At 51.5% G+C, this 25,293-nt stretch overlaps 1 protein-coding gene across 1 annotated transcript; it reads right to left on the bottom strand.

The window, feature by feature from the left end:
* Positions 1-6,058: 6,058 nt before the first annotated feature.
* On the bottom strand, positions 6,059-24,844 carry CSDC2 (cold shock domain containing C2). The gene is made up of 4 exons (XM_074941706.1): positions 24,720-24,844; positions 10,551-10,816; positions 8,717-8,839; positions 6,059-7,807 (listed from the first exon to the last, which is right to left on the bottom strand). Exons 1-4 carry the CDS (start codon positions 24,735-24,737, stop codon positions 7,645-7,647), a joined length of 570 nt encoding a protein of 189 aa, XP_074797807.1. The 5' UTR covers positions 24,738-24,844; the 3' UTR covers positions 6,059-7,644.
* Between the last annotated feature and the right edge of the window lie 449 nt (positions 24,845-25,293).

Below are 25,293 nucleotides of genomic sequence, written 5' to 3'. Positions count from 1 at the left end.
CAGAACCACTGTAGTAGGTGATGCCCTGCCAGCCCTGGGCTACCGTTAGGCCCCCTGTCTGTTAGAACCCAAACCATATTAGGGGCCAGGTCAGCATGACGTGGGCTTCCCCCCGTGCCAGTCCACAGCAGAGGGGAGTCCATTGCACCTCTCAGCCACAGCGCCAGGCTCTTCAGCTCTGGCTGTAGAGGCTCATGGATTTAGCTGTGGAGGCCCCTTCTCCAAACTGCACTCTTGGCCAAAGCCGGGGCTGTCACAGCCCTGCTTTTAAGGTTGTGTAAGTGGAGAGGCCGGGCTGGCTTTAAGCAGTTAGCCTGGCTGGGGTAGAGCAGAGCCCACCCTGCTACCATCCTTGGCAAAAGCAAAGATTGAGCCAGGCCTCCTGTTCTAGCCTTTCCCTGCCCACAGGCCCCCACCTGGCCTGGCAGCTACAGCAGTAGGGAGGCAGCACCATGGGGGGAAGGGGATGGGCTTGTACCAACATTTTCAAAAGCCACCTCTGACTTTGGGGGCCTAACGCCAACCCCCCAGGCCCTGCTGTGCCAAGGGGCTGAGCGCATGGTGTGCACCTGCTCAGTGCCTCGGAGAAGCAGGCCCCAGATGGCTTAGCTTGGCTGCCTCCCATTAGCACTGGCCCTGCTGACAATGCTCGCCCTGCTGTACTAGACTGATGTGGGCAAGGGCTCAAATGCAGGTGTGGAGGGAAGGGACAGGACTGGGCTCCTTGGGAGGGGTTAGAGTGGGTGAGGGCCTGTGCCCTGCCTGAGCAGCAGCTTTCGGGAGCGGAAAAGCCTCAGTTTGACCACACCCCATGGTTACATTCCTAGGAAGCGCTTGTGTGCACCGCCTGCTCCTAGAGCCCTCCCTCATGTAGTCACTCTTCCTGCCCCCTGGAAATACTCACCAGGTGCTCGTTGTCAGACCCCTCCCAGGGGGCTAGAGCGGGGTCTGCATGCCCCAGGGCACATAGCAGGTGAGAGGGCCACTCTGCCAGTGCTAGGAGGAGCTGGGAAGGGGAATCCACCCATCTGAGTCCTGACACCATGCCCTGGTGTGGCTTGTATCCGCACACAACCATGAGGAGCACCCATCCCAGCTGTGTCACCACTGCCCTAGCAGGCAGTGCACGGGGGGCGATGGTGTTACGTGAGAGGGAAGATGGGAATAATTGTTGGTCTAGAACAGGGGTCGGCGACCTATGGCATGCGTGCCAAAGACAGCACGCCAGCCGATTTTTAATGGCACGCTGCTGCCGGGATCCCGGCAGGCAGCAGCATGCTATTAAAAATCCAGCCCGCTCTTCTCCACACTCCAACCCCCCGCAGGGGCAGGGTGAAGAAGCTTGGTCCTGCTGGCTGCTGCAGGGCAGGCAAGCTCCCCCCTCCCCTACCTCTTCCCCCAGTGTGCTGGGTTCCTGTCCCTCCTCCTCTCCCTCCCTGCTGCCGATCAGCTGATGAGGGAGGGGAGAAGCAGAGCTGCAGTGTGCTCCTTGCTCTTGGGAGGAGGCGGAGAAGAGGTAGAGATGGGGCCTTGGGGAAGGGGGCTGGAGTCAGGGCATATCCCCTCCAGCCCCCTGCCGTGAGCCACTCTGGGCAGGGGGCTGGGAACACCCCCATGACCCTAGCCCACCCCCCCCAGCCCTCTGCCCTGAACCCTGCTGCCCCCCACGACCCTAGCCCTCTGCCCTGACTCCTGCACCCCACACACATACCCAGCCGCCCCCACCCCATGCTCTGACTCTTACACCCCCCCACATTCTCACCCCCACCCTGAGCACCAAACGGGAGCTCCTGCACACACACACCCTCCACATTCCTACCTGCACCCCTCGCACCAAATGGGAGCGGCCCAGGTGAGCACTCCACACTCAAACCTCGTGCCCAAACCCTGAGCCCCCTCCCTCATTCTAGCTCCTGGCCAGACCCTACACCCCAAACCCCAGCCTGCTCTTTCATCCCCAGCCCTGTGCTCAGTGCACTCCCACCCTCAGCTCAGTGCAGAGAGAGAGAGAGGAAGAGAATGGCTAGAACCAGGGAGAAGGTAGGTATGTACCCACTCTACGTGGGCAGGGCTGGGATCCCAGACTGGCAGCGGGCTGAGCGGGTCCGGCAGCCGGGACCTTGGCTGGCAGGAGCCGGCAGACGGAACCCCAGACCGACAGTGGGCTGAGTGGCAGCAGGCTGAGCCGCTCAGCCCACTTCCGGTCTGGGGTTCTGGCTGCCGGCCCCTTGCCAGCCGGGGTCCCAGCTGCAAGCCCCGCTCAGCCCGCTGCCAGCCTAGGTGAATGGAACCCCAGGCTGGCAGCGGGCTGAGCGGGCCAGCGGCATAAGATCAGCATTTTAATTTAATTTTAAATGAAGCTTCTTAAACATTTTGAAAACCTTGTTTACTTTAAATACGACAATATTTTAGTTATATAATATATACTTGTAGAGAGAGAACTTCTAAAAAACATTAAAATGTATTACTGGCACATGAAACCTTAAATTAAAGTGAATAAATGAAGACTCAGCACACCACTTCTAAAAGGTTGCCGACCCCGGTCTAGAATTTAGCATCTCTGTTTTTTTCCATGTCTGTTTCCTAACCCTGTATTTGTAACCCTGCTGGGCTGATCTCACTGTGACAGGTGGAAAGGGCATGAAGTGGGAGCCCTGTCCTGTCCCTCACCTCCCACACACACACACACTCCTCCTCACAACAACAGGAGACAGAGCATTCAGTAGCCCATGAAGGGCTACAAAACAGGGAATATGCCTCCTTTGCGTTATACCTCTGACCAGCCACGAGGTGGCTGGACCTATTAGCACTCCCCTCTGCCTTTCCCCCTGCCCTGGGATGTAGGAGGACTCTCCTTGTACTAAAAAAAAAAAAAAAAAAAGAGGACTTGTGGCACCTTAGAGTCTAACCAATTTATTTGAGCATAAGCTTTCGTGAGCATCCGATGAAGTGAGCTGTAGCTCACATAAGCTTATGCTCAAATAAATTGGTTAGTCTCTAAGGTGCCACAAGTCCTCCTCTTCTTTTTGCGGATACAGACTAACACGGCTGCTACTCTGAAACCTCTCTTTGTACTGTCCACAGCTTGTACTGTCATGATATCTACCACGATTAAGCAGGAATGTGTGTATCGGAGTTATTGCTGTGTGTGTGTGTGAACATCGATTGATGTGTCAGTGACCAAGGAGACAGGTGGCTCTGGTCACATCTACAGTAGAGCCAGGCAGCTCCTGTACAATTGATCCCAAGTGTTTAAAATAAATTTATTTAACAAACATTAAAATATTAAATGTGGCTAAGGAGTGCTCTGTGCTTTGTACCGCAGTACTCTTGCAACCCACTGGGGCCAATCACAGCAACAGCTAGCAGGGTCTAGTAACAGAAGGGGAGCCAGATACTTCTCTCCTGCTGCAGCTGTGGGACTAATCAGCCTTAGTGGAGGATCCTGGGGACAGTCCTGCAGTGAGGGCCCTGCCCATGTCAGGCAGATGAAAGAGCCACCACACAAGAGAGACGAGAGAGGCAGGACTCATGGGAAAGTCACTTTCAATGGTTTATTGCCAGTGTTACAGAAGTTGACGCAAGGTCAGACAGGTAGGAACCACACCAGAGTTGTAAAAAACACAAAAAACACTTCTAAGATTTTAATTTACTTCCAAAAGAACCAAAGAGTTGGTCATGGCCAAGCCAGCTGCCTGTTCTAGGAGAGATGCGAGAGGGAGCTGCAGTTTCTGGCACTTGTTGCTCCACCGGGAGGAGACATGGGTGGCTGCTGCTGTTTTAAGCTTGATAACCAAAGAACAGCAGTGAGGATGTGGTGGAGCTACCTCAGCATTCAGGACAGAGCCTCCAGCGAGGAGGAGGGAATAACCTGGTCTCCTGATTCGTTTGCCCTCAAGGGCGGAGGCAGATGTTGCATGAGACGAGCAGACTACAGCATTCCTTCCTCTGCCTCTGTCTCACACACGCGGGCAGGAGCTCACAGCCCAATGGGTTCCAGGAGTTAATAAGCCCTGTTATGAATCACTCTGATAGGCCAGATCCCACTCCCAGCAGCACCAATACAAGGGTTGCCATTGACTTCAGCGGCAGTAGGATGGGGCTGTAAACAACCCCCCATCCTTGAACAGTTCAGCTTCAAAGGGCAGGCTAGGAAGGCTGTTGTGACTCACAAGGAGTTTCCCCTTTGCTCCCAGGAGCGTAACACTGCACCCACGGAATAGTAGTGGCACAGCCTGAACCCATTTGGGTAGGGGAAATGAAAGGCGGGCTGCTGAACCAACCAGACTTGATGGGCCACTGATCTCACCAGATACCTCAACTGTGCGTGGATATTGGGCCAGGCTCCAAAGCATACCAGGGTCAGGCATTTTAGGCTTCAGCAAAGTCCTGGCAGGATGGGGTCCCCTCTCAGAGAGTTACGGCAGAATCCACGCTCCCATGGTACCAGAAGCAAGAACGGGGAAAACACTGCCCTCTAACCACCATACAAATCCACTTGGCAGCGTTGCCCCCTCTTCTAACACAGGTGCTGCTCGTGCACAGGTGCTTTCACTCTCTGGACCTGGCAGCCCATCCAAGGGCACCCTGCCACTCAACCAAACTGATTTCACCCCTCACGCCACTGTTGTTGCTATGTCTGGGCAATGTTCACTCCGCTCCAGCTTCTTCACCCCTGGGATGCGGGCATTTTCCAGAGGACCAGCCCAAATAAGGCCTCAGGAGGACATGTTCAGTTACAGAGTCTCCGAAGGGTTGATTCAGGTTGAGGAGCAGATAGTATCAGTGCACACAGAGTTGCAGCCCTGGCTAAACCCCTGGTCAAGACACCTGTGCTTACACTGGAATGTGCCTCAGCCTGCCAATAATATGCAAGCTCATAGCAGCCACGCCCTACACGCAGAGCCCCTCCCCTCTCCTGACAAGCTGCATTGGGAGATTTGCCTCCTCAGGATACTTATAGGAAGACCAGAAATTAAGGTTATGTTGTAGCAGTGACCCTGTGTGCCCCAGGGGGAGGTGCCCAGAGAGACCCACGTACTATAACTGGAGGAAGCAGTGACTGAGGAGACACACCTAGGCAGCTGAATTCCCACCATGAATTACTGCATAGCCCACTAGACTACTACCCCTGAGAACATACGGCCACCTATGCCCTTCCTCCATCTCCCTCGCTTCCCACCCCACAGCCAGCAACACAAATATACGCAAAGGGAATTTACGTTAACAAGAGGGGAGGGGAGCTGTCGCCCAAAACTCAGGTCAGCTCCATCCAAAGAAAAGTGCTTCTTCACCTGCAACACCTCTAAACACTGCGGAAGTGCAGAGGGGGTCTTCAACCCCAGGTCTCTGGCCATGCAGCAGCATAGAGCAATAGCTACCAGCCCAGACCGCTGCTCTGCTTTCCATCTATTATCAGTGCAAAAATCACCAGCTGGGGTGGGGGGGGTGAACCTAGCAGGTCTTTTTCATCTGCAGCATCTATGGTGCTGTGTGTGATCAGGATATTAAGAGTTCCTTCTTCAGCCATCAAGCCCAAGTCACCCCCTGGCACAATCCTCCCCATCCTGTCTAGAGAGCGTGACCTGTACGTACAGCACACCATGGTACCATAGCAACCACAGCAATTATGCCATGTAAATCCACGGGGTCACAGAGACAGAGAGAGTTGCTACAACTAGGACACTCAAGGACAGGAACAAACCATGGGCTTTTGTGTGTGTGTGTGTGAGATGTGGGAGCAGGAACCAGAATGTACCACTTGTTGTGGCTAGAGGAAACTTGAGAAGAGTGCCTCCTAAAAAAGAAAAATCTTACATTTTGCATTTGCAAAGATTTATTCAATTAAATTGCTTAAATAAGTTAATCAACTTAATCTAAAGCAGGAAACTATTTATCTAGCTATGTAGCTAGTGAGGACCACTCTTTTGAGGATTAAAGACAGCGTCTAGCCTACAATTTGGTGAGTCTGCATGACTGGACAGGACATCAGTAACTAGAGTCTAGATTTATTCCCATTGCCTTCTTGGTTTGTTATGCTCTTTCCTGATCTCTCTCCACACACACCCACACAACAATAAACACCACACAAACGTCTATACAGGGCTGTTTGACCTGTGATCATCTGAAGGAGGAAGATTTCTAAAGGAGTATGAGTAAGACTGTAAATACCAACTAGCACTTCTAGTGGACCTACGAAGCACAGGCCTCAAAATGGGTAGGACTGAGGGAGAACAGACTTCATCGTCCCAATGGGGAAATGGAGGCAGAGAGATTAAGGTTCAGAAAAGCATATACTGAGACACCTAGGCCCTGATTTGCAGACATGCTGCACACCCACAACTCCAGATGAAGTGATTGGGGACTGTGGATACTCAGCACCTCTGAATGTCAGATCCAAGATGATTCAAATTGGGCCACTGAAAACTAAAGCACCACGAAATAAGAATCAGAGATCGCTTCTGAGTCTGCTGCCTAAGTGACTTGTCCAAAGCCCCACAGTGAGTTTATGCAGAATAGAGCCAAAGTCTCCTCGCACTCTGGACAGGAAGAGGTTTTCAAAGCTAACCTCATTGTTTTTAGGACATCTCCCGCCACACTAATGAGATTTGGCAAATCTCAATCACATGTGTGGGGACCTGAGGGAAGGGTTGTGGGGAGAGAGACTTAATTCATATTTTAAGACGACCCCCTTCCCCCCGCATAGTGGTACATTCCATTGCCTTAAAAAAAAAAACAAAAAAAACAGCCTATTGGTATATTCTTACTCCCCGGGCTCAGGATGCCAGTATTTGGGGGAATTACAGGCAAAGGGGGTGCAAATGAGGCTCACTAGAGCAGTGGCCAGATCCAGAGCCCATGGAGCACAGCTGTTCACTCTGCAGCTGCTCAGAGCCAGCAGGCAGGTGTATAAAATGACCTGGGGGAGGTACACTCCATTTTGCCTCTTCTCTCCCCTCACTGGCTGGAGGGGGAATAGATTCTATCTCTTGCCAGGTGAGAGAGTCCCAGGAAAGACTCTAGAATCCCGAACTGGAGCTTTCAATCTACATGCTTCTTTAAGACTCTGTGGGGCTGCCCTGCCCCTCAAATGATGAGTGCCTCCTTGCCCACTCTCTCCAAGGATATTGCCACCCACCCCTCATTCCCCCTGGCTCTCCTTAGCGTCTGCTTTGAAGAAGTTGGGGAGGTCAAAACTCTGGCTGTCCTGGCCCCCTGCATGGGGGATTTGGAGCTTCCTGAAGGAGTTGGGATCAGGGAAGAGTGGTGAGTTTGGATAGCATGGGCAGCAAGATAAACTGGACATCAACTCCTGCTGGGTTCACACCTCTCCTCTCCCAACACAAAGCAGGCGCTTCTGCACATGTCCCTGAGGAGAGACCACATGAGCTCATGACATGTAGGAAAGTGGGAATCTGCCCCAAAGCAGCTCTGCCTTTCCCTCCGCCCTCAAGAAGACACAGTTACAAACAAGGATGTAATCTTATAAAAGACACAGAATGGATACGGCTACATGTCACTTTGCAAACAAGAAATGTGATCCCACCCCTCTCCCCCACAAGCCAGCTGTCCCAGACTTTGTCCCTGTCCCCACCCCCACCCCGCCTCCAGACTGAGCTAGCTCATGTAGACTCCACCCGAAGCCTAGGATCCAATTATTTGCCCGGACCATGTCTCGTGCTTTGTGTGCGGGGCCAGGTTGGTGAGCACCACCTCCACAGCCTGGAACTTCTGGTTCTTGGGTGGAATGGGGCAAATTTTGTATGTGACCTCGTCTCCTTCCATGGGGACATACTCCCCCTCGATGCTGGAAGAGAGGAAGACATGGTAGATTGTTAGGGGCTGAAATGAGACTGAAGCCAAAAAAATAATCAGGCACTAGTGATGTCCTTGGTCACAGGCTGCTCTTGGGGGAGTGGGGACAAATGCTTCATTCCTGAAGTCCTGACATCAGCTGTGCCCTTTCTATAGGGGTGGAAAGAGCTGCAGTGATGGCCCCTCCTCTCCCTGACTACAGGATGACGCCATGAGGGACTCTGGCACCAGGCTGAGTCCCATTATCTGGGGTCCTTCAATGGGGCAAAAGCAAGTTCACGCCTCTGGCATTCAGGCCTCTGACTCTGTGGGCCCCTTTGGAAATCCCAGCCTTAATAAATGTTTTGCTGTGGTGGGACACAAGATCCAGACTTCGGGAAGAGGTTTTACCCCCAGTACAGGTACTGCCCCACCAGCAGCCGCGTGTGCACTTCGCTGACACCCACTGTGCCTCCAACCTAGAGAGCCCAGTTCTGGAAAGGAGCAGGCTTCAAAGTGGAGTCGGCCCATCCCTCCCCCCTGCAGATTTTAGCCAGTCCTAGGCCTCCATAACCAATCTCATCAGTTAGCCCTCGTGCCCCAGTTAACACCAGGCATCATGGCTATTTGTATGATGTGAACGCATCTCCACAACAAACTGACCTGAGATCCTGCTGGCTCCCCTAGCCCAAAGTCACTTCTCACAGGCCCCAAACAGCCATCAAGTGGCAACAATTTCTGGTCATTCCCATCTATTGTTACCAGTGACCTCCACGTTAAAGGATCCTGTCCCATTCGCAGTGGGACAGCGGCAGGGAGGGAGAGGAGTGGGGGCAGGAACCCCTTCATTCATCCAGTCCTCCTGGACCTAGCGATGCCCTCCCGGTGAAAGGTTCTATATCCCACTCCCCGCAGGACTCACTCAGACACATGTACAAATATGTCCTCTGTGCCGTTCTCTGGAGTGATGAAGCCGTGGCCCTGGGAGCGCGAGAACTGCTTACAGACGCCCTTGAAGACAGGGCCAGCGGAGGCACGAGCTGTCCTAGGGAAGGAGAGAGGAGTGGGGAAGAGGTGAAGTAGTCTCACAGTTGGCACCACAAGAGACACCATTAGGCAGTGCCACTTAAAGGAGCCAGACCAATCAGTCTCACCACATCTTTAGCCCAGGAGAGGGTTGTGTCACCACTTTTCTAAACAAAATGGTGTCCCTTACCATGAAGATCATGGTCTTGCGTTCCCAGGACCACTGAACTGGCAGTCCAGGGGGTAATGGGTATCTTTTATATATGCCATCTGCCAAGAAGCTAGATACTAAAGTGACTGGTGCTCTTAATACCAGAGTTAGACCTGCACACTTGGGATAAAGAAGGGAGAGTTTGTTTGAAAGTGTCAGTTGTTTACAGGGTCTTCTGGTTGCCATGGATGCCACTCAGTTTAGCAGGACGGACACCGTTAATCACGATCTCTCAGAAGATCAAGGTTGCAATTGCAACCAGGAGGCAGATTTTTAGGACCCTCTCCTCTGCCAGAAGCGGCTCTCCACAACGGACAATCCCAAACCCAGGCAGGAATCAAAGACATTGTATTGCTTCTATTGTTATCCCCACTGTCTGGCAAAGGCCTGTCAGACCCAGGAATTGCTGGCGCTGCAGCGGAGAGGTAGGCGGTGGAAGAGGAGAAGGTTGGGTCAGAAATCAGTCAGTTATTTACAAAATTAACAGACCGTAGCCAGGCAATAGCCTCCTTTCAAGGGGGGCAGGTAGATCAGTCACTATGCGACTGAAAGGGCTGGGCCCCCTATGCCACACAGAGCACTTCTCTCAACCTCTGCGGCACATGGGGGGGGGGCTCAGCCATGCACTCACCATGTCAAGTGGCCACTGGCTAGGGAGGCAGCAGCCCAGGGTGCCACATGTTAAAGTGGCACCTCTGGAATAGCACTCTGAGTGCCGATCACCCACCAATGTGCCAGTCCCAGACAGCTCTTCACCAGCCCTGGGGCATCTGCCTATCTGCTCCCCCATGGCTGCTAAGGGGCAGCTCCCATTTTTACTCAGTAGAGGGGGAGGTGTGTATGAGGGAGGGGTCCTTGGCAGCCTAGAATCCTTCGTGTCCATTACCTCAGGACCTCCTTTGAAGCATCACTAACTAGTGCAGAGGGTTCTAGGAGGGAGGGGGGCTGAAGTTAAAAGCACCTGCCGTGCGCTTTTGAGTGGGTACCAATCCCTCTGTTTAGGGGAGGGGATGACAGTAGGGAATCAGCTGGGTGGGTGGAAGTAAGGGAGCTACTTGTGGAGGCCTAGGGCACCCGGGGACACGGGTCTGCGTTTGCTCACCATGAGCATTGTTGGCGTGTAACAGTATGTGCATGCGCACACATACCCCTGTGCAGAGACCACAGGGCAAGTGCCAGCTCAGTTACACATAAGCTGTTCCCCCGTCTGCAGCACACACTCAAACACACACTCTGCATGGCCCTGCCTCCCCTGGCTTCCTACTCCTTATGTGTATGCATCATCCAGGTCAGCACAGCTCTGGGAATACCTGCTTGTCTCTGAGCTACTGTGGTTGAACCAGCAAAGGGAGACTGCCCCAGTGGGTGTCTGGGTGTGATCATATACACACAGCAGCTACAATCTCTCCCATTGCTCCCCCACATTGGAGCAGTCCACAGGATTTTTATACTCTGCCCTATTGCCCCTTGTGCAGTGACCGCCCTGTCCAACCCTCAGCAGCATAAGCCAGATACTTACGCAGAGTATGTTCTGGTTCTTTTGGTGGGGAGGGGACTGGGCAGGTCCCGGAGGAGAAGATTGCCCCGCTCCCAGATCCGACTTCCCTCCCGGTGAAAGGGGAAGGTGGGCCAGACAGGCGACTTCGGGGAGTGGAGGGTTGGGACTGTCGGAGGGGTGGTTGGGTCTGACGACATGGCGTGGCTGGCAGGATGAGCCGTCGTTTGGAGGGGAGAGTGGCAACAGGAAGGAGAAAGCGAGCTCACAATTTTGGCTCTTACTTCAACCTATGGTACAAAGCAGAGAAAGAGACGGTGTAACATACAGGGAACAGACTGTGTGATCTGCAGCCCATTGACCCCCTCTCTCTCATAGGATGAGCAGGGCCAGGCGTGGCCGGTGCTTGAGTTGGAGATCAGCAAGGAAAAGCTGGGTGCTGTAGAGGTGGGGTTGGCAACATGGTAGGCGGTGGCGTTCCCTGTGAGTCCATACAAACCCCCCAAGCCCCAGCGTGCTGTAACAGCATGGAAGTGCCGCCAGTGCTTCAAGCGGGCAGGGTGGGAATGGGTTGCAGACCTGGGGACAAGGGTGGTGGTTGTTGTTTTTGAAATCAAGCTGGGTCACAGTGGGGCATGCTTTAAGCACAGCTTTTTACAACAGCTCCTGTGTTGCATCGCGCCTACAGCCCCCAGACTGGGCTCCACACCCCCACAGACACAGGCACAACACGCTCACCACACACACACACCCACCCCAGGATCGCCCCTCCCCACTGGAACCCACACTGTTCTCACAAGAGGGGAGGGCAAAGGAGGAAGTGGAAACTACCCAGCGGCTCTGGGTGGCCCCAATTCCTCTACTGCTCCTGGGAGCAATAGGATGGCTCCGCCCCCGTCCCTCCCTGCGGCATCCAGCCTGGGAAGGGGTAGAGGGAATCCTGTTCCCACCCCTCACTGGTCTGGGAAAGGGAGGTAAAGAATAGCTTAGTGGTCTGAGCATTGGCCTGCTAAACCCAAGGTTGTGAGTTCAATCCTTGAGGGGGCCATTTGGGGCAAAAATTGGGGATTGGTCCTGCTTTGAGCAGGGGGTTGGACTAGATGACCTCCTGAGGTCCCTTCGGATTCTGTGAATTACTACTCCTAGCCTGAAACCCCAGGAGGAGCAGAGGTGAGGGTGGGGCCAGAATCAGTTGGTGGGCAAGTGAATGGGCACATATGGGGGTGACAAGACCCCCCACATATGTTTGTCAGATCACTTAAGCATTTGGTACAGTTTGTTGATCCGAGGTGGAAAAAATAAATCAAGGTCTTCCCCCCCTTGTGGTTAGAAAATATCTGTCTGTGGCTGCTGCTGCAGGGTCCCATGTGGAGAGATGGGTCCCACCCAGAAAGCTACTAGGCTGGATGGAGCTGCAAGAACTCCCGCTGGCTGCCCATTTGACTCAATTTTATTGACTTTGCTGTTGTCTTGAGGGACCTGTCTCCAATTCCTTTACTGCTGAGAGTCAGAGCTGCGGCAGGGATCAAAACCTTGTCACTTCTGCTTGAAGGAACCTTCAGATATTCGCTATGTATGTGCTGGGGAGGAATTCACTAGGCAAGTTGTAGGGAAAATTTAGGAGGATTTAGCTCCACTACCCCCATTGCAATTAATGTGAGCTGTGCAACTAAGTCCCCTAGTAGGCTTTGAAAATCTCATCATATAGAACAGAGCTACTGGTAACTCCCACTGGTTAGACCTATGGGGTGGGACTTATGGGGTGGGACTTTTCAGATGTGATTTAGGCCAGGGCTATACTTGAAACTTTTGTGAGTACAGTAAATTCAGTCAGGGGTGGGATTTTTGTGTGACATTTCTATACCAGCAAAAGGCCTAGTGTAGCAGTGTTTGTACCAGCATAAAAGTTGGTAGTAAATATTAGCTTTATGATTTATAGTGTTAAACTCTCATAATTGTTATATGCTAACCAAAGTCCCTTTTCTGGTGTGAATCAATATGTTTAGTGCCTTATATCTACTGAAACGGAAAAGTACTTTGTCCTTCAGTCAAACCTAATGGGTGAAGGAAACACTGAATTCAGTAATGGAACGTGTATAATCTTTTACCCTGACCTTACTAATATAGCCAGACACCCAGGGAAGGGACCCCTCAGAACTAATGAAAGGTACCTACAGAAGTATGTTATAATAAATAAGACTGGGTAATTGGTAAGGAGTGCTTGCCATCTAATTATGTTCTCTGAGCAATAAGAGGTACTTGTGATTGCAAATGTTTTCTGTAAGGGGTGAAATAATGACCCACTGAAAGGTGTTTTTAAACTCATTAAGAACTGCCAATTGCCACAGCTGTCAGTAATAATGACCAGATCAGAAAGCCCTTTAGTTTAACTCAGCCGTGGAACCTGGGACAGCCATGACAGAAACGCCATAAGTAATTAGTTCAGATAAGGTATCAAAAGCAGAACAGGGTGAAACTAATCATGGGAAAGTATTTTTCCCTCCAAAAAGGGAAAAATTCTTTGTCTCACACCCTATAAAGAGACAGAGGTTTGGGGAGTTAGATTGGGAATGAACGCTGCCAGCATTCCAGCAGGTATAGAGGAAGGGCCCAACTACCTTCTCTTCACTATCTACAGGGGATGGGAAGACGTTTTCTTTCTGTATCCTGTGCAGTGCTGTATGAATCTCTGATTAAATAATTCCATTGGAGCCAGTTATTCTGACATTTTCTACTGTTATTACATTCCAACACACCACAAAGTGCTTTTATCAGTGTAGCTTATTTTGCTTTGGGAACCAGTATAAGCTCTACTGGCAGAAACACTCCTTTGCCAATTTCAGCTGCATCCACCCCAGGGGGTTTGCCAGCATAGCTATACCAACACACCTTTTCTGGTGTAGACCTAGCCTAAGGAGCAAAACTCCCGTTGGTTTTCAGTGCGTGTTGAGCATCCAAATCTCTTTGGCACTTTTGAAAATCTGTCCCATTTTTTTCTAAATCCCATGAGTAGATTCAAGAGGTGAGTATGGGCACAATGCTCCCCCGTCTCTGCTGGGATCTACGTGCTACCAGAATACGAATAAGAGTTTCTATACTAGCATTCAGAAATGTATCTGCTGTTGGAGGAAACAAACCTTTATCCTCCCTCCCAACCCATCGCTGTAAGCTTTGTGAACATCAAGGCACGTAGACCGGGCCAACTCAAAATTAGCCAAAGGAAAGTAAACCCCATGGAAGCTGTTCGATTGAATAGAATCCTCTCCGTTTTTGTTCTGTCATCCCAGATTCATGCTGTGCCTCACAAACTGGCATTGACTTCAACTACATTGTTGTCACCACCTCTTTCTTTTAACAGACTTCTCCATTTCCGTTGCCCTCCCACTTAATCTCCTACTGCTAAGCTAATCGTCTCAAGTTATTTTTTCCCCACACCAGAAAGAAAGAGCTAGAACAGAATCTAGTGATGGTTCTGTAAGATGAGGTACCCGTGCCCCATCCTTCCTTTTCTATCAGGGGCTTACCCAGTCATTTTCTGTATGCTGGAAAGCCCCGGAAGGGCCCCTCAAGGATACTCAGGCAATAGAAAGTCACAATGCAGTTGTGGAACCCCCATCACTGGAGGTGTTTAAGAACAGGCTGGACAGACACCTGTCGGGGTGATCTAGGTTCCTTGGTCCTGCCTCAGTGCAAGGCGCTGGGCTAGATGAACTTTCAAGGTCCCTTTCAGCCCTACATTTCTGTGATTCTATGTTTTTCCAAGGGAAACATGCTGCAGAGTGACTATTCACCACACTCCCTGCTCTGCCTGGCCATGCCCAGGCACAGAACATCTTAACTGAGCCAGAGAGATTCCAACTTTTAAAGAAACCTGCATCAGTTTATTGCTTTAGAAAAGATGTGCTTTTCCCGGGACTTGGCAATACAACATTGACCTGCCCTCTCTGCCACTGATCTGCTGTGTGACCCCAGGAAAGTCACTTCACCTCCCTGTCTGTGCCTCCATTTCCCCTCCTACCCTTTGCCTCAGCCATTTACAAAGTAAGTTCTTCAGAACAAGGACTCTGTGTTGCTGTACAGTGTCTAGCACAACTGGGCCCCCCATCTCAGTCAGGGCAGTAGATAATAACATAATGCTAATGCTAACACTAACAATTCATTTTGATTTGAACCACAGAGCAGAAGTGGATATTGAGAGTTGACTCCACACCCTGATTCCCTTTTTTGGGAGCACAGTGTTTGTTTCCCCGGATGTTACTCAATCCACCTTGCACAGACGGAAGAAGTAGTTTCTCTCTCTAGTTTCCCATTGTAAAGGTTTCAATGCAGATTTTAAACTCCTCTATGCCTGCTGATGTCAGGTGGCTCTTCAGAAAGACGTATGATCTGGACAAACTGGAGAAATGGTCTGAAGTAAATAGGATGAAATTCAAAAAGGACAAATGCAAAGTACTCCACTTAGGAAGGAACAATCAGTTGCACACATACAAAATAGGAAATGACTGCCTAGGAAGCAGTACTGTGGAAAGGGATCTGGAGGTCATAGTGGATCGCAAGCTAAACATGAGTCAACAAGCAAACATCATTCCTGGATGTATTAGCAGGAGTATTGTAAGCAAGACACAAGAAGTAATTCTTCCGCTCTACTCTGTGCTGATTAGGCCTCAACTGGAGTATTGCATCCAGTTCTTGGTGCCACATTTCAGGAAGGATGTGGACAAGTTGGAGAAAGTCCAGAGAAGAGCAACAAAAATGATTAAAGGTCTACAAAACATAGCCTATGAGGGAAGATTGAAAAAATTGGTTTGCTTAGTCTGGAGAACAGAAGAGTGAAAGGGGACATGATAACAGTTTTCAAGTTCATAAAAGGTTGTTACAAGGAGGAGGGAGAAAAATTGTTGTTCTTAACCTCTGAAGATAGGACGAGAAGCAATGGGCTTAAATTGCAGCAAGGGTGGTTTAGGTTGGACATTAGGAAAAACTTCCTAACTGTCAGAGTGGTTAAGCACTGGAATAAATTGCCTAGGGAGGTTGTGAAATCTCCATCATTGGGGATTTTTAAGAGTAGGTTGAACAAACACCATCAGGGATGGTCTAGATCAGGGGTCGGCAACCTATGGCACGCATGCCAAAGACGGCACACTGCTGCCTGCCGGGTCCCAGCCGCCAGCACTGCTCAGCCCGCTGCCGAACCCAGGCCGGGACCCCAGCAGGCAGCAGCGTGCCTTTAAAAATCCTGCCCGCCCGGCCCACTCTTCTCTGCCGCCCCCCCAGCGGGGGCAGGGTGAAGAAGCTTGGTCCTGCCAGCTGCCGCTGCAGGGCAGGCAAGCTCCCCCCTCCCCCGCTTCTTCCCCCAGCATGTTGGGTTCCTGCCCCGCCTCCTCTCCCTCCCTGCTGATGGCCTTTGCGCAGGAGGGGGAGAAGAGGAGCCGCAGTGTGCTCGCGGCTCCAGGGAGGAGATGGAGAAGAGGTGGGGACGAGGCCTTGGGGAAGGGGGCTGGAGTCAGGGCATATCCCCTCCAGCCCCCTGCTGTGAGCTGCTCTGGGCAGGGGGCTGGGAGCACCCCCACAACCCTAGTCCACCCCCACAGCCCTCTGCCCTGACCCCTGCACCCCCCCCAGGACCCTAGCCCTCTACCCTGACTTCTGCACCCTCCTCACACACCCCCAGCCTCCTGCCCTGACTCCCGCACCCCCCATTCATACACAGCCCTCCCACCCCATGCCCTGACTGTTGTACCCACCACAGTCTCACCCCCACCCTGAGCACCAAACAGGAGCTCCTGCATCCCCCCCACATTCCTACCTGCACCCCTCGCACCAAATGGGAGCTGCCCAGGTAAGCACTCCACACTCAAACCTCCTGCCCCAACCCTGAGCCCCCTCCCTCATTCTAGCTCCTGGCCAGACCCTACACCCCAACCCCCAGCCTGCTCCTTCACCCCCAGCCCTGTGCTCAGTGCACTCCCACCCTCAGCTCAGTGCAGAGAGAGAGAGAGAGGAAGAGAATGGCTAGAACCAGGGAGAAGGTAGGTATGTACCCACTCTACGTGGGCAGGGCCAGGACCCCAGACCGGCAGTGGGCTAAGCGGGGTCAGCAGCCGGGACCCTGGCCGGCAGGAGCCGACAGACAGAATCCCATACCAGCAGTGGGCTGAGTGACAGCAGGCTGAGCTGCTCAGCCCACTGCTGGTCTGGGGTCCCGGCCGCCGTCCCGCTCAGCCCACTTCCGGTCTGGGGTTCTGGCTGCCGGCCCCTTGCCAGCCGGGGTCCCAGTTTAGTTATATAATATATAGACTTATAGAGAGAGACCTTCAAAAAAAACTTTAAAATGTATTACTGGCACGCGAAACCTTAAATTACAGTGAATAAATGAAGACTCGGCACACCACTTCTGAAAGGTTGCTGACCCCTGGTCTAGATAATACTTAGTCCTGCCTTGAGTGCAGGGGATTGGACTAGATGACCTCTTGAGGTCCCTTCCAGTTCTATGATTCTATATATGCAGGAATGCCAACCCCACACATTCAAAAGATCAGGAATCATGAGATTGGCACAATATGAGAGGTTTAAAAATTGGGGGGGGGTTGGCCTTGTGTTTTTAAAACCTTTAGGGTTCATGTTCTCAAGCTTCTGTCTGCTGCCACAAAAGCTAGAAAGTCTCACGTAAAGCAGAGCTTTAAGACAGACAGCAAATTCGGAGAGACAAGCAATTAAATTGCAAGAGTAGGCAACACTCAGATGCCGGACTTTACGCTAAGAATGAGAAATCCGATACTGTTGTGGGCGATCTGGCCACAGCTGAAATCAGAATCAGAGCCATTACCAGGATCCCAGAGAGCTAGTTGTTTAGTCATTTTGAAATCACCATGTGAGTGTGATCTCAACTGTTTTGGCACTCGGTCCAATTGCACAGTAGTGCTCGCTCTGATGGCGCAAGAGGCATTTAGAGAGGTTATTTTTGTACATTTCTATCCTGTTGGGCAATTCGGTGGCCTCTGTTTGATGTGTATATGTGATGTCATCGGGAGGCAGCTGTGGTGGATGCATCACTTCGGGGGTTGTTTTGTTTTTAAGCCGCATTCACTGTATCATGTGGGGAGCGCTCGGCACTTCCCAAGTGGAGGGGTGCCCTGGGCAAATCCCAATGGCAATTTCAGTTGGAGCTGGGGTTCATTTCACACCTCAGACCCTTCTATGGCACTGCATTTAAACTGCTGCCATGGTCCCGCTCAAAGGCCTTTGCACTGCAGCAGCGAATGAGTGAATCCTAGGTCTCTGGTGCAGTAGACCCCTTCAGAGGTAGCAGCACTATGGATATGCCAGAGAAGAATGTATTAGCTTTATCTAATCACATGCCTGAAATCATCCCAAACAGAACTTAACTGGCACCAGCTAGGATAAAAGTGACCATGCCCTCATGCCATGGGGGTAAGCGGATTTCCAGGACATGCTCCACATGAGTAGCTGTCCAGCACAGAATCATAGAACTGGAAGGGACCTCGAGAGGTCATCTAGTCCAGTCCCCTGCACTCGTGGCAAGACTAATTATCTAGAGCATTCCTGACAGGTGTTTGTCCAACCTGCTCTTAAAAAAATCTCCAATGATGGAGATTTCACAACCTCCCTGGGCAATTTATTCCAGTGCTTAACCACTCTGACAGTTAGGAAGTTTTCCCCTAATGTCCAACCTAAACCTCCTTTGCTGCAATTTAAGCCCATTGCTTCTTGTTCTGGTTAACCTCTAAGGATAGGACAATTTTTCTTCCTCTTCCTTGTAAGAGCCTTTTACATACTTGAAAACTGTTATGTCCCCTCTCAGTCTTCCCCCAGATCCCTTTCCACAGTACTTCTTCCTAGGCAGTCATTTCCCATTTTGTATGTGTGCAACTGATTGTTCCTTCCTAAATGGAGTACTTTGCATTTGTCCTTATTGAATTTCATCCTATTTACTTCAGACCATTTCTCCAGTTTGTCCAGATCATTTTGAATGTTAATCCTATCCTCCAAAGCACTTGCACCATGCTGTGGGCATGGGAAGCAGGGTAGTTGTACAAAGGCTGTGAACATGATGCTGTCAGATTCCAGAAGGAAAAGTCACTTTTGTCCAGGGGAGGGGTAAGAGAAAGATACCACCTGGCTTAGGGGGGCTCACGAGTAGGTGCGGTTTGTGTGTGTTGGGGAACGAGGCTTTGAAAGGCTAGCCTAGCTCCACGCCCCCAATTTGCAATTAAACCACCAGCACCTTCAGCTGGGCTCATTTAACACCCTAGGAAACCCAGAGGTTTGAAATTTGTTCCAAACTCATGCATAGCCTCCAGAGGAAGGAACAGAGTCCTTGGTGCACGGATAAAGGGGGTCCCCTCACGTCCACTCTGCAAAGAGAAAGTGCGGAGGGCTTTGGGGAAGTTTTCTAGATCAGTTCCAGTTTCAGGAAGAAAGAAGCCGAGTGGAGCAGACTCCCCCGCTCCTCCCACAGGTTTTGTTTTCTCTGCAAGTTGCTGAGCCAGAACGCTGCCAGCGTTCATCCTGGCTCTGCCCCAGCAGACCCTTGTATCCATGCCTTAACTACTTCCCATCTGAACAACGGCCATTGCCACTTGTGATCCCCCCAGACCTTTTACTCAGCTTCTGTGGGTCCTGAATACTGAGGCCATGCTGCTCTCATTCTAGGAAGCGGGCCTGGCCTATGCTAGGAGCGCTTTCCCAACAGACCAGCAAAGTGATTCTAACGTGGGCACTGCTGTACTGGCAAAGCTGTGCTTTCCCCGGTATAGTCACATTGACACAAGAGGCTTTTGCCAGCACAGCTATGGCAGGCAGAGGTCACAACTCATCATCGCTCCCACCCTCTTTGGTGGCTTCCTCGCCATGTTCCTAACTACCCCAAACCATTCTATGGTCCTTCCCCGGCTTCCTAGCCATCCTACCACCCCTTCCAAATTCTTTATCCCCTTCACTGACTTCCTGTTGTGATGAACCGGGTAGTGCCATCGCCTAACACTGCCCTCTGCTAGGTGGAACCAGCACTGATTGGTAGAGCAGTATTAATGCCGTTGTTCTGGTGAGCCCTCATTTGGAATAGCGTGTACAGTTCTGGTCACCCACGTTCAGGAAAGATGAATTCAAGCTGGAACAGGTGCAGAGAAGAGTTACTGGGATGACCAGGGGAATGGAGACTGGAAGAGCTTGGCTTGCTGTGTCTAGCAAGAAGGCTGAGAGGGAATATGCTTGATCACTATAAATACATTGCCAGGGAAGGGGAAGGTAAATACCAGGGAGGGTGAAGAGCTTTTTAAGCTAATGGACAATGATGGCACAAGAACAAATGGGTATAAACCTGCCATGAACAAAATTCAGGCTCGAGATTAGATGAAGGCTTCTACCATCCGAGGGGTGAGGTTCTGGAACAGCCTCTGAATAGGAGCTGTGGGGGCAAACCACTTAACTAGCTTTAAGAGAGTGCTGGACAAATTTCTGCGTGCGGTTGTAAAATGGGGCTGATTGTGATGGCAGGGGAGAGGGCTCGGCTGCCCGAGGGGCTCACGTCTGGTTGATGTCTTATGTTCCTAAAGCTCATGCATCATGGTGTCAGCAGGTCACCTGTCGGGCTCAGGAAGGGATCCCCCCCACACACACACATACCATGTATTCTGTGAGGGTTTTATTCTAATCGCCTTCCTCTGAAGCATCAGGGATGGTCACCACTGGAGATGAGACGTTGGATGGGTGGGGCCAGCCCAGGGCTCTGAGGTGGTACCAAGCATTCTCTCTCAGGTGCGTGGCTGGCTGGTTCTGGCTCATATGCTCAGGGCCTAACTGATCGCCATAGGCGGGGTTGGGAAGGAATTTTGGCAGGGACCCAGGGTCTTGGGGGTGGGGGTTTCGCCTTCCTCTGTAGAGGTGGGTGCAGGTCATTTGCCAGGATTATCTGTATATACCTCACAATCATGTCCCTGACATTGTGCACCTCGATCTCTCCTAATGTCTGCTTCTGGCACATAGGAGTCTACTCTCAGATTTTAAGGCCAGAAGGGACCATCATGATCATCTAGGCCGACCTCCTGCACATTTCAGGCCACAGAACCTCACCCACCACTCCTGTAATAGACTGACCCTTAACTATGGCTGAGTTACTGAAGTCATCTTTAAATCATGATTTAAAGACTTCAGGTTACGGAGACTCCACTTGCAAGTTTAAACTAGAGTAAATGGTGACTTGTACCCCATGCTGCAGAGGAAGGTGGAAAAAAAACAGGGTCTCTGCCAGTCTCCTGTGGGGTTGGTAATACTTTGGTTTAATTTCAGTGGTAGACGTAGTGTGAGGGTGCTGGTGGCCTGTGATACATAGCAAAGCATCTAGTCTGACCTTGAGGGTCCCTTCTGGCCTTAAGCTCCGAGTATGATGATGTGTCATAGGCCTTATACTGCTAACTATCTGTGGAGAGTCCTTTAGCTCAGACATAGGGGGCTGTGCTTTTGGAGCAGGATGATCAGCCTTCTTCCCCCATCATCCCCAGGATGGTCTGAATAGTCATGGTGTGCAGCAGAGACAAGAAAGTTCCAAATGGCCACATATTTGCGATGCTATCCCTTCTCCCGAGAGTGACCAGATGTCCCAATTTTATAGGGACAGTCCCGATTTTGGGGTCTTTTTCTTATATAGGCTCCTATTACCCCCTACCCCCGTCCCAATTTTTCATACTTGCTGTCTGGTCACCTACTTCTCCCAGCCCCATCCAGCTTTCCTGCCTCCTACCATTCTCCTCTCACTGGAACCAGTCTGGCTCACATCACAGCATTCAGGGGTGGAGGGGGAAAAGACTTTTTGACTGTCTGTAGAGTGTCATCTAGTTCCACTGAAATGAAACATCAGGATTAGGTAACTTCTTGCAGTGTCACTCCAAAGATTGCACCAGAGCCCTCTGGCTCCTACAGTCGGCAGAGGGGACTATTTCTACTTCCTTCTGCCCTAGGGGAAGCAGCAGTTGCTACAAAATGGTGCCGTACATCCTCCTCTGGCCTGCTCCATTCTAAGAGCTACAGGACACACTCAGAGACCCAAGAGCACACCAGTTCTGAAACCTGATCAGATGTGGATTTAGCCTGACAGCCAGATTAAGACAGCAGCACTACAGAGGTGCATCTAGGGTCCCTGTTTCTGGAGTCATGTGACTAAAAAAAGCTGCCCTATTGATGTAATAAGAGTTTCTAGCCCTTATGGTTTGTTATGCTTGGGTCACATTTAGCAATCTAGAGACATCTGATGGAGTCTGCCACCATCCTGAAACAGTGGCTCTGAGAAGTGTGAACTGCCCCCAGCTTCTCAGCCAGCTCTGGAAGAACTCTGCTAACATACCCCAATAAGGGATTATGGTTATGACAGGAAAGAGTGTAAGGGGCCCTGCCCTTTCACCCAAGCAGGTAGATCCTGGCTGCTGAGTTAAGTACCAGGGGGACCCCAGCCTGCCACCCCAGCTTCTCCAGAGGGCAAAGACAGAATTCCTGCTGTCCTCTGGAAGGTGGGGAAGAAGAGGCCCCATATTGCTGCCCCTGTCTCTCTAGGAAGGGAGTGGGGCCCCCCCCGCCTTCACCAATCCAAATGGGGGTGAGGCCACAGGGACAGAGCTATGAGAGGCCCCATGGTGTGGGGCTATCAGGGCACAATACCTTACTCCAGCCCTCTTTGGACCCAAAACAGAACCCTCTTGCTGAGCTCCCTTTTCTTTTAGTCAAAAAAGCTTTGATCAACCGTCTGACCAGCCCTGCTTGGGGTGAAACAGCAGCACACTGGCAGACCTAGAGGGGAGCCCCAGTAGGGAACACAGATTAGCCAAAGTGCATTGAGAGAGCTGGGTGGAGGAAGAGCACGGCCTCAGGGCTAGAATAGCAGGAAGGGACATAGTCACCTGCACTACAGAGTTTTCTGCTTTGGAGTCTCTTATGCTAATTTTCTTGCGTCACTTCATTCCTATTCTGGTGCCTAGTCACCACAGTGATCTGCACCTTCCAGATGTCTAGACAGAGCTATATCAGTAGATGCAAGGACAGTGTCAGGTCTGCAATAGCAGGGGATGCTGCAGCTCACAATTGAAATGCATTGGCAGAGCTGCGCAAGGAAGGTTGCACAGCGCCTGCTTGAGACCAGTGCTTTCAATCCAGTAGAGGACACTGATCAACTCTTATTTTACCTCCTTCCCTTGCTGTCCACCACTTTAGATGCAGCTATGCCATGTTTGCCTTCTCTGAAGAGCTGCATGTAACCAGCCTCCAGGAAGAAGCAACCACATCACCGTATGGCTTTGCTAGGATATAGCTGGCCTTTAGGGTGCTGCGTCTTTGGGGAATGTAGTGTCATATGTCACTAGATCTAGTGACAGATCCCCACCGCTCTCCCCATTCACTACGTGAGAGGCAGAGAATGGAAGTTCTCAGGAGACAATGCAGCAGCAGCTTTTGCGTATGAATTGAATGCTGTCCAGCCCTAGAGCATGGCAGTGTGGCCAACTCCTGGTTTTATCAGATGACTTGCACTAGTTGATGTTTTGCATAAAGCTCCAGCTGGTGGAGCCAAGAGATTTACAGGAGAATCTCAGCTCTCATTTAAAAGAAAGTTTCTAGCTCTCCTGGTTGCAGAGAAATGTGTGAAAACACGACGAGAGCGTCACTTGAAGGCTCAGAACCCAGATGGCAAAGAACAAGAACCCAGTATTTGTTATTATTTGATTTTTTTAAGCCACACTCCTGCTTTGAGCACTTGGGGTGATAGCAGTGGAGTAATATCCTGTATAGCCACAGAAGAGATACAGTGTGGAGTGGCACTGCTGGCTTCCCTATCCACACGGACCAGGCCTTCCTCCTGATCTGGGCTAGAGGGGAGGTCTGTCTCCATGCTCAGTTTTGGCCCTGTTGATGGCAATGGGAGCAGGACTTATCCCTCAATCTCTGGCCTCTTTCCTCAAATAGTCAAGAAGGGAGCCAGGTGTGTTGGTGGCTCTTTATAATGAGGACCCTTGTCTGCTAGGAAATTAGCTGACACCCCCTCCAACCCACCACAAGTCATTACACATGGACCATAGAACAGCCAGCAGCTTTGAGTCACTGCCAGTTCGGGGGTCACTTGAGCCAGCAGCCGAGAAGCAACAGGCTGGGTGTCGTATGAGTCCCCTCAGCCATCCAGCCCTGCAGGGCAACGTATGACCTTCTCTTTGGGCAGCAGAGGCAGAAAAAGGCTATGTCACGGAGAGGACGTGCGCAGCAGCGAGTGGCACAATCCCAGCAAAGCGCCTTCCCTGCCTGCCCTAAGCCCCGCAGGAAGCAAGGCAGTGCAGTATTCAAGGCTGAAATCACGTTGTGCACGTACAGACAAGTCCTAGCCCCCCCACAACGCCCTCCACCCTCTGCTAGTCAGGCACACTTCCAGTATGGAGGGACCAGAACTAACTGGAGGCAGGTGCAGGGACTGGTATCCTGCAGTCTCTCTCTCTCTCTCTCTCTCTCTCTCTCTCTCACACACACACACACACACACACACACACAGTCCCTCAGTGCAAGAAGCAGCCCCATGGGGGATGTCAGACTAAATGAAGGAGCTTTGAGTGCCCCAAGATCTCCCACGCTGGGAGATCACTCAGATCAGTCTGAAATAAACTAACTGCTCCCACCCCACCCTTCTTCTGGCATCCAAACTCTAACAGTGTCCGAGGGCTCCCTCTGCCCCCACACTCAGATCCTGCCCTCAGACTCAGGAAGAGGTGCGGAGGAGAGATCAGAAGAGCAAGCTGGATTTCCCCTGGGGCGTACAGTGATCTCCAAGAAGTGGCATGTCTCTCATTGCTGGATAATGGCACTTCATTACTTTGTGCCACAAACCAGCTTAGGCAGCTTGTTTCAATGCAGCCAGCCTGCCTCAGAACTGTCCCCGAGCTCTCATTTGGACTATCAGTGCCCTCCAGTGACCTACTCCCATTGAGGGCTTGTCCTCTCCCTGCCAAGAGTCTCACAAAGGGCACCACCAGATTGTCTATTGGACCCTTATACTTGGAGACTCCATCGCTAAGGGAGTCTGCAAACAAGCCTCACTGGATGATCCTCTTTGTTCCTAGACTTTAAGCCAACACTTGCCTTTCTCTCCCCCCTCCCACCCGGCTGCCCCTGGTTTTCAGATCAGCCCCTGCAGCAGCAATTTCTCACCTCCTCTGCTTCTGCCATGCTCTTGCTGGATCCAAGTCTCGATCCCCCAGGCTGGTTTGTGCCCCAGCAACAGCATTGCCTCCCTCCTGTCTGATCCTGTGGCCTAAGACGGCCCCTCCACCCTTCCTATGTATGTTCACCTCCCCTCCCACACACAACACTGAGCCCAGCTCTGGCAGAGGGACAGCTTCCTATCTCTGCGAAACACCACCCAGCATGCTGCAAAACAGCACAGAAGGCTGAAGGAGGGGTATCCGTGCCAACCCCCCGGACACACCGCTGCGTGACGCAGCCAGGGATTGCTGCCACCTGACACGCAGAGAGGCAGGGGCTGGGGACCCAAGAGACAGACTCCAAAATGGACTGGACCACAGCAGAAGCCTGCTTACCTCTGCCCCAGTCTTTTACAAAGAATGAGAAGCCAGGGCTCTGGTCACTGGCAGTCATTACAGATCTCACGGCACTTCTCAAAATTAGGGTTGTTTACAATAAGATCCTGGCCCGACTCCAAATTAGATAATATTCTGTTGGCCTAACCCCACCTCCTGTGGGTTCTAATTGTCACTTCCCCTCC

Source organism: Natator depressus, chromosome 1 (assembly GCF_965152275.1).
Source record: "Natator depressus isolate rNatDep1 chromosome 1, rNatDep2.hap1, whole genome shotgun sequence".
Taxonomy (NCBI): Eukaryota; Metazoa; Chordata; order Testudines; family Cheloniidae; genus Natator; species Natator depressus.
Note: the sequence above shows the minus strand (reverse complement) of the source record. Positions and strands in the feature narration are given on the sequence as shown.

Bases quoted from the DNA above. Each gene is read 5' to 3' on its own strand.
- CSDC2 (XM_074941706.1), bottom strand. The intron at 8,840-10,550 runs GTAAGTATCTGG...CTCCTTCCCTAG, and splicing joins AGAACCAGAACATACTCTGC to GACAGCTCGTGCCTCCGCTG. The intron at 7,808-8,716 runs GTGAGTCCTGCG...CCTCTCTTCCAG, and splicing joins ATATTTGTACATGTGTCTGA to CATCGAGGGGGAGTATGTCC.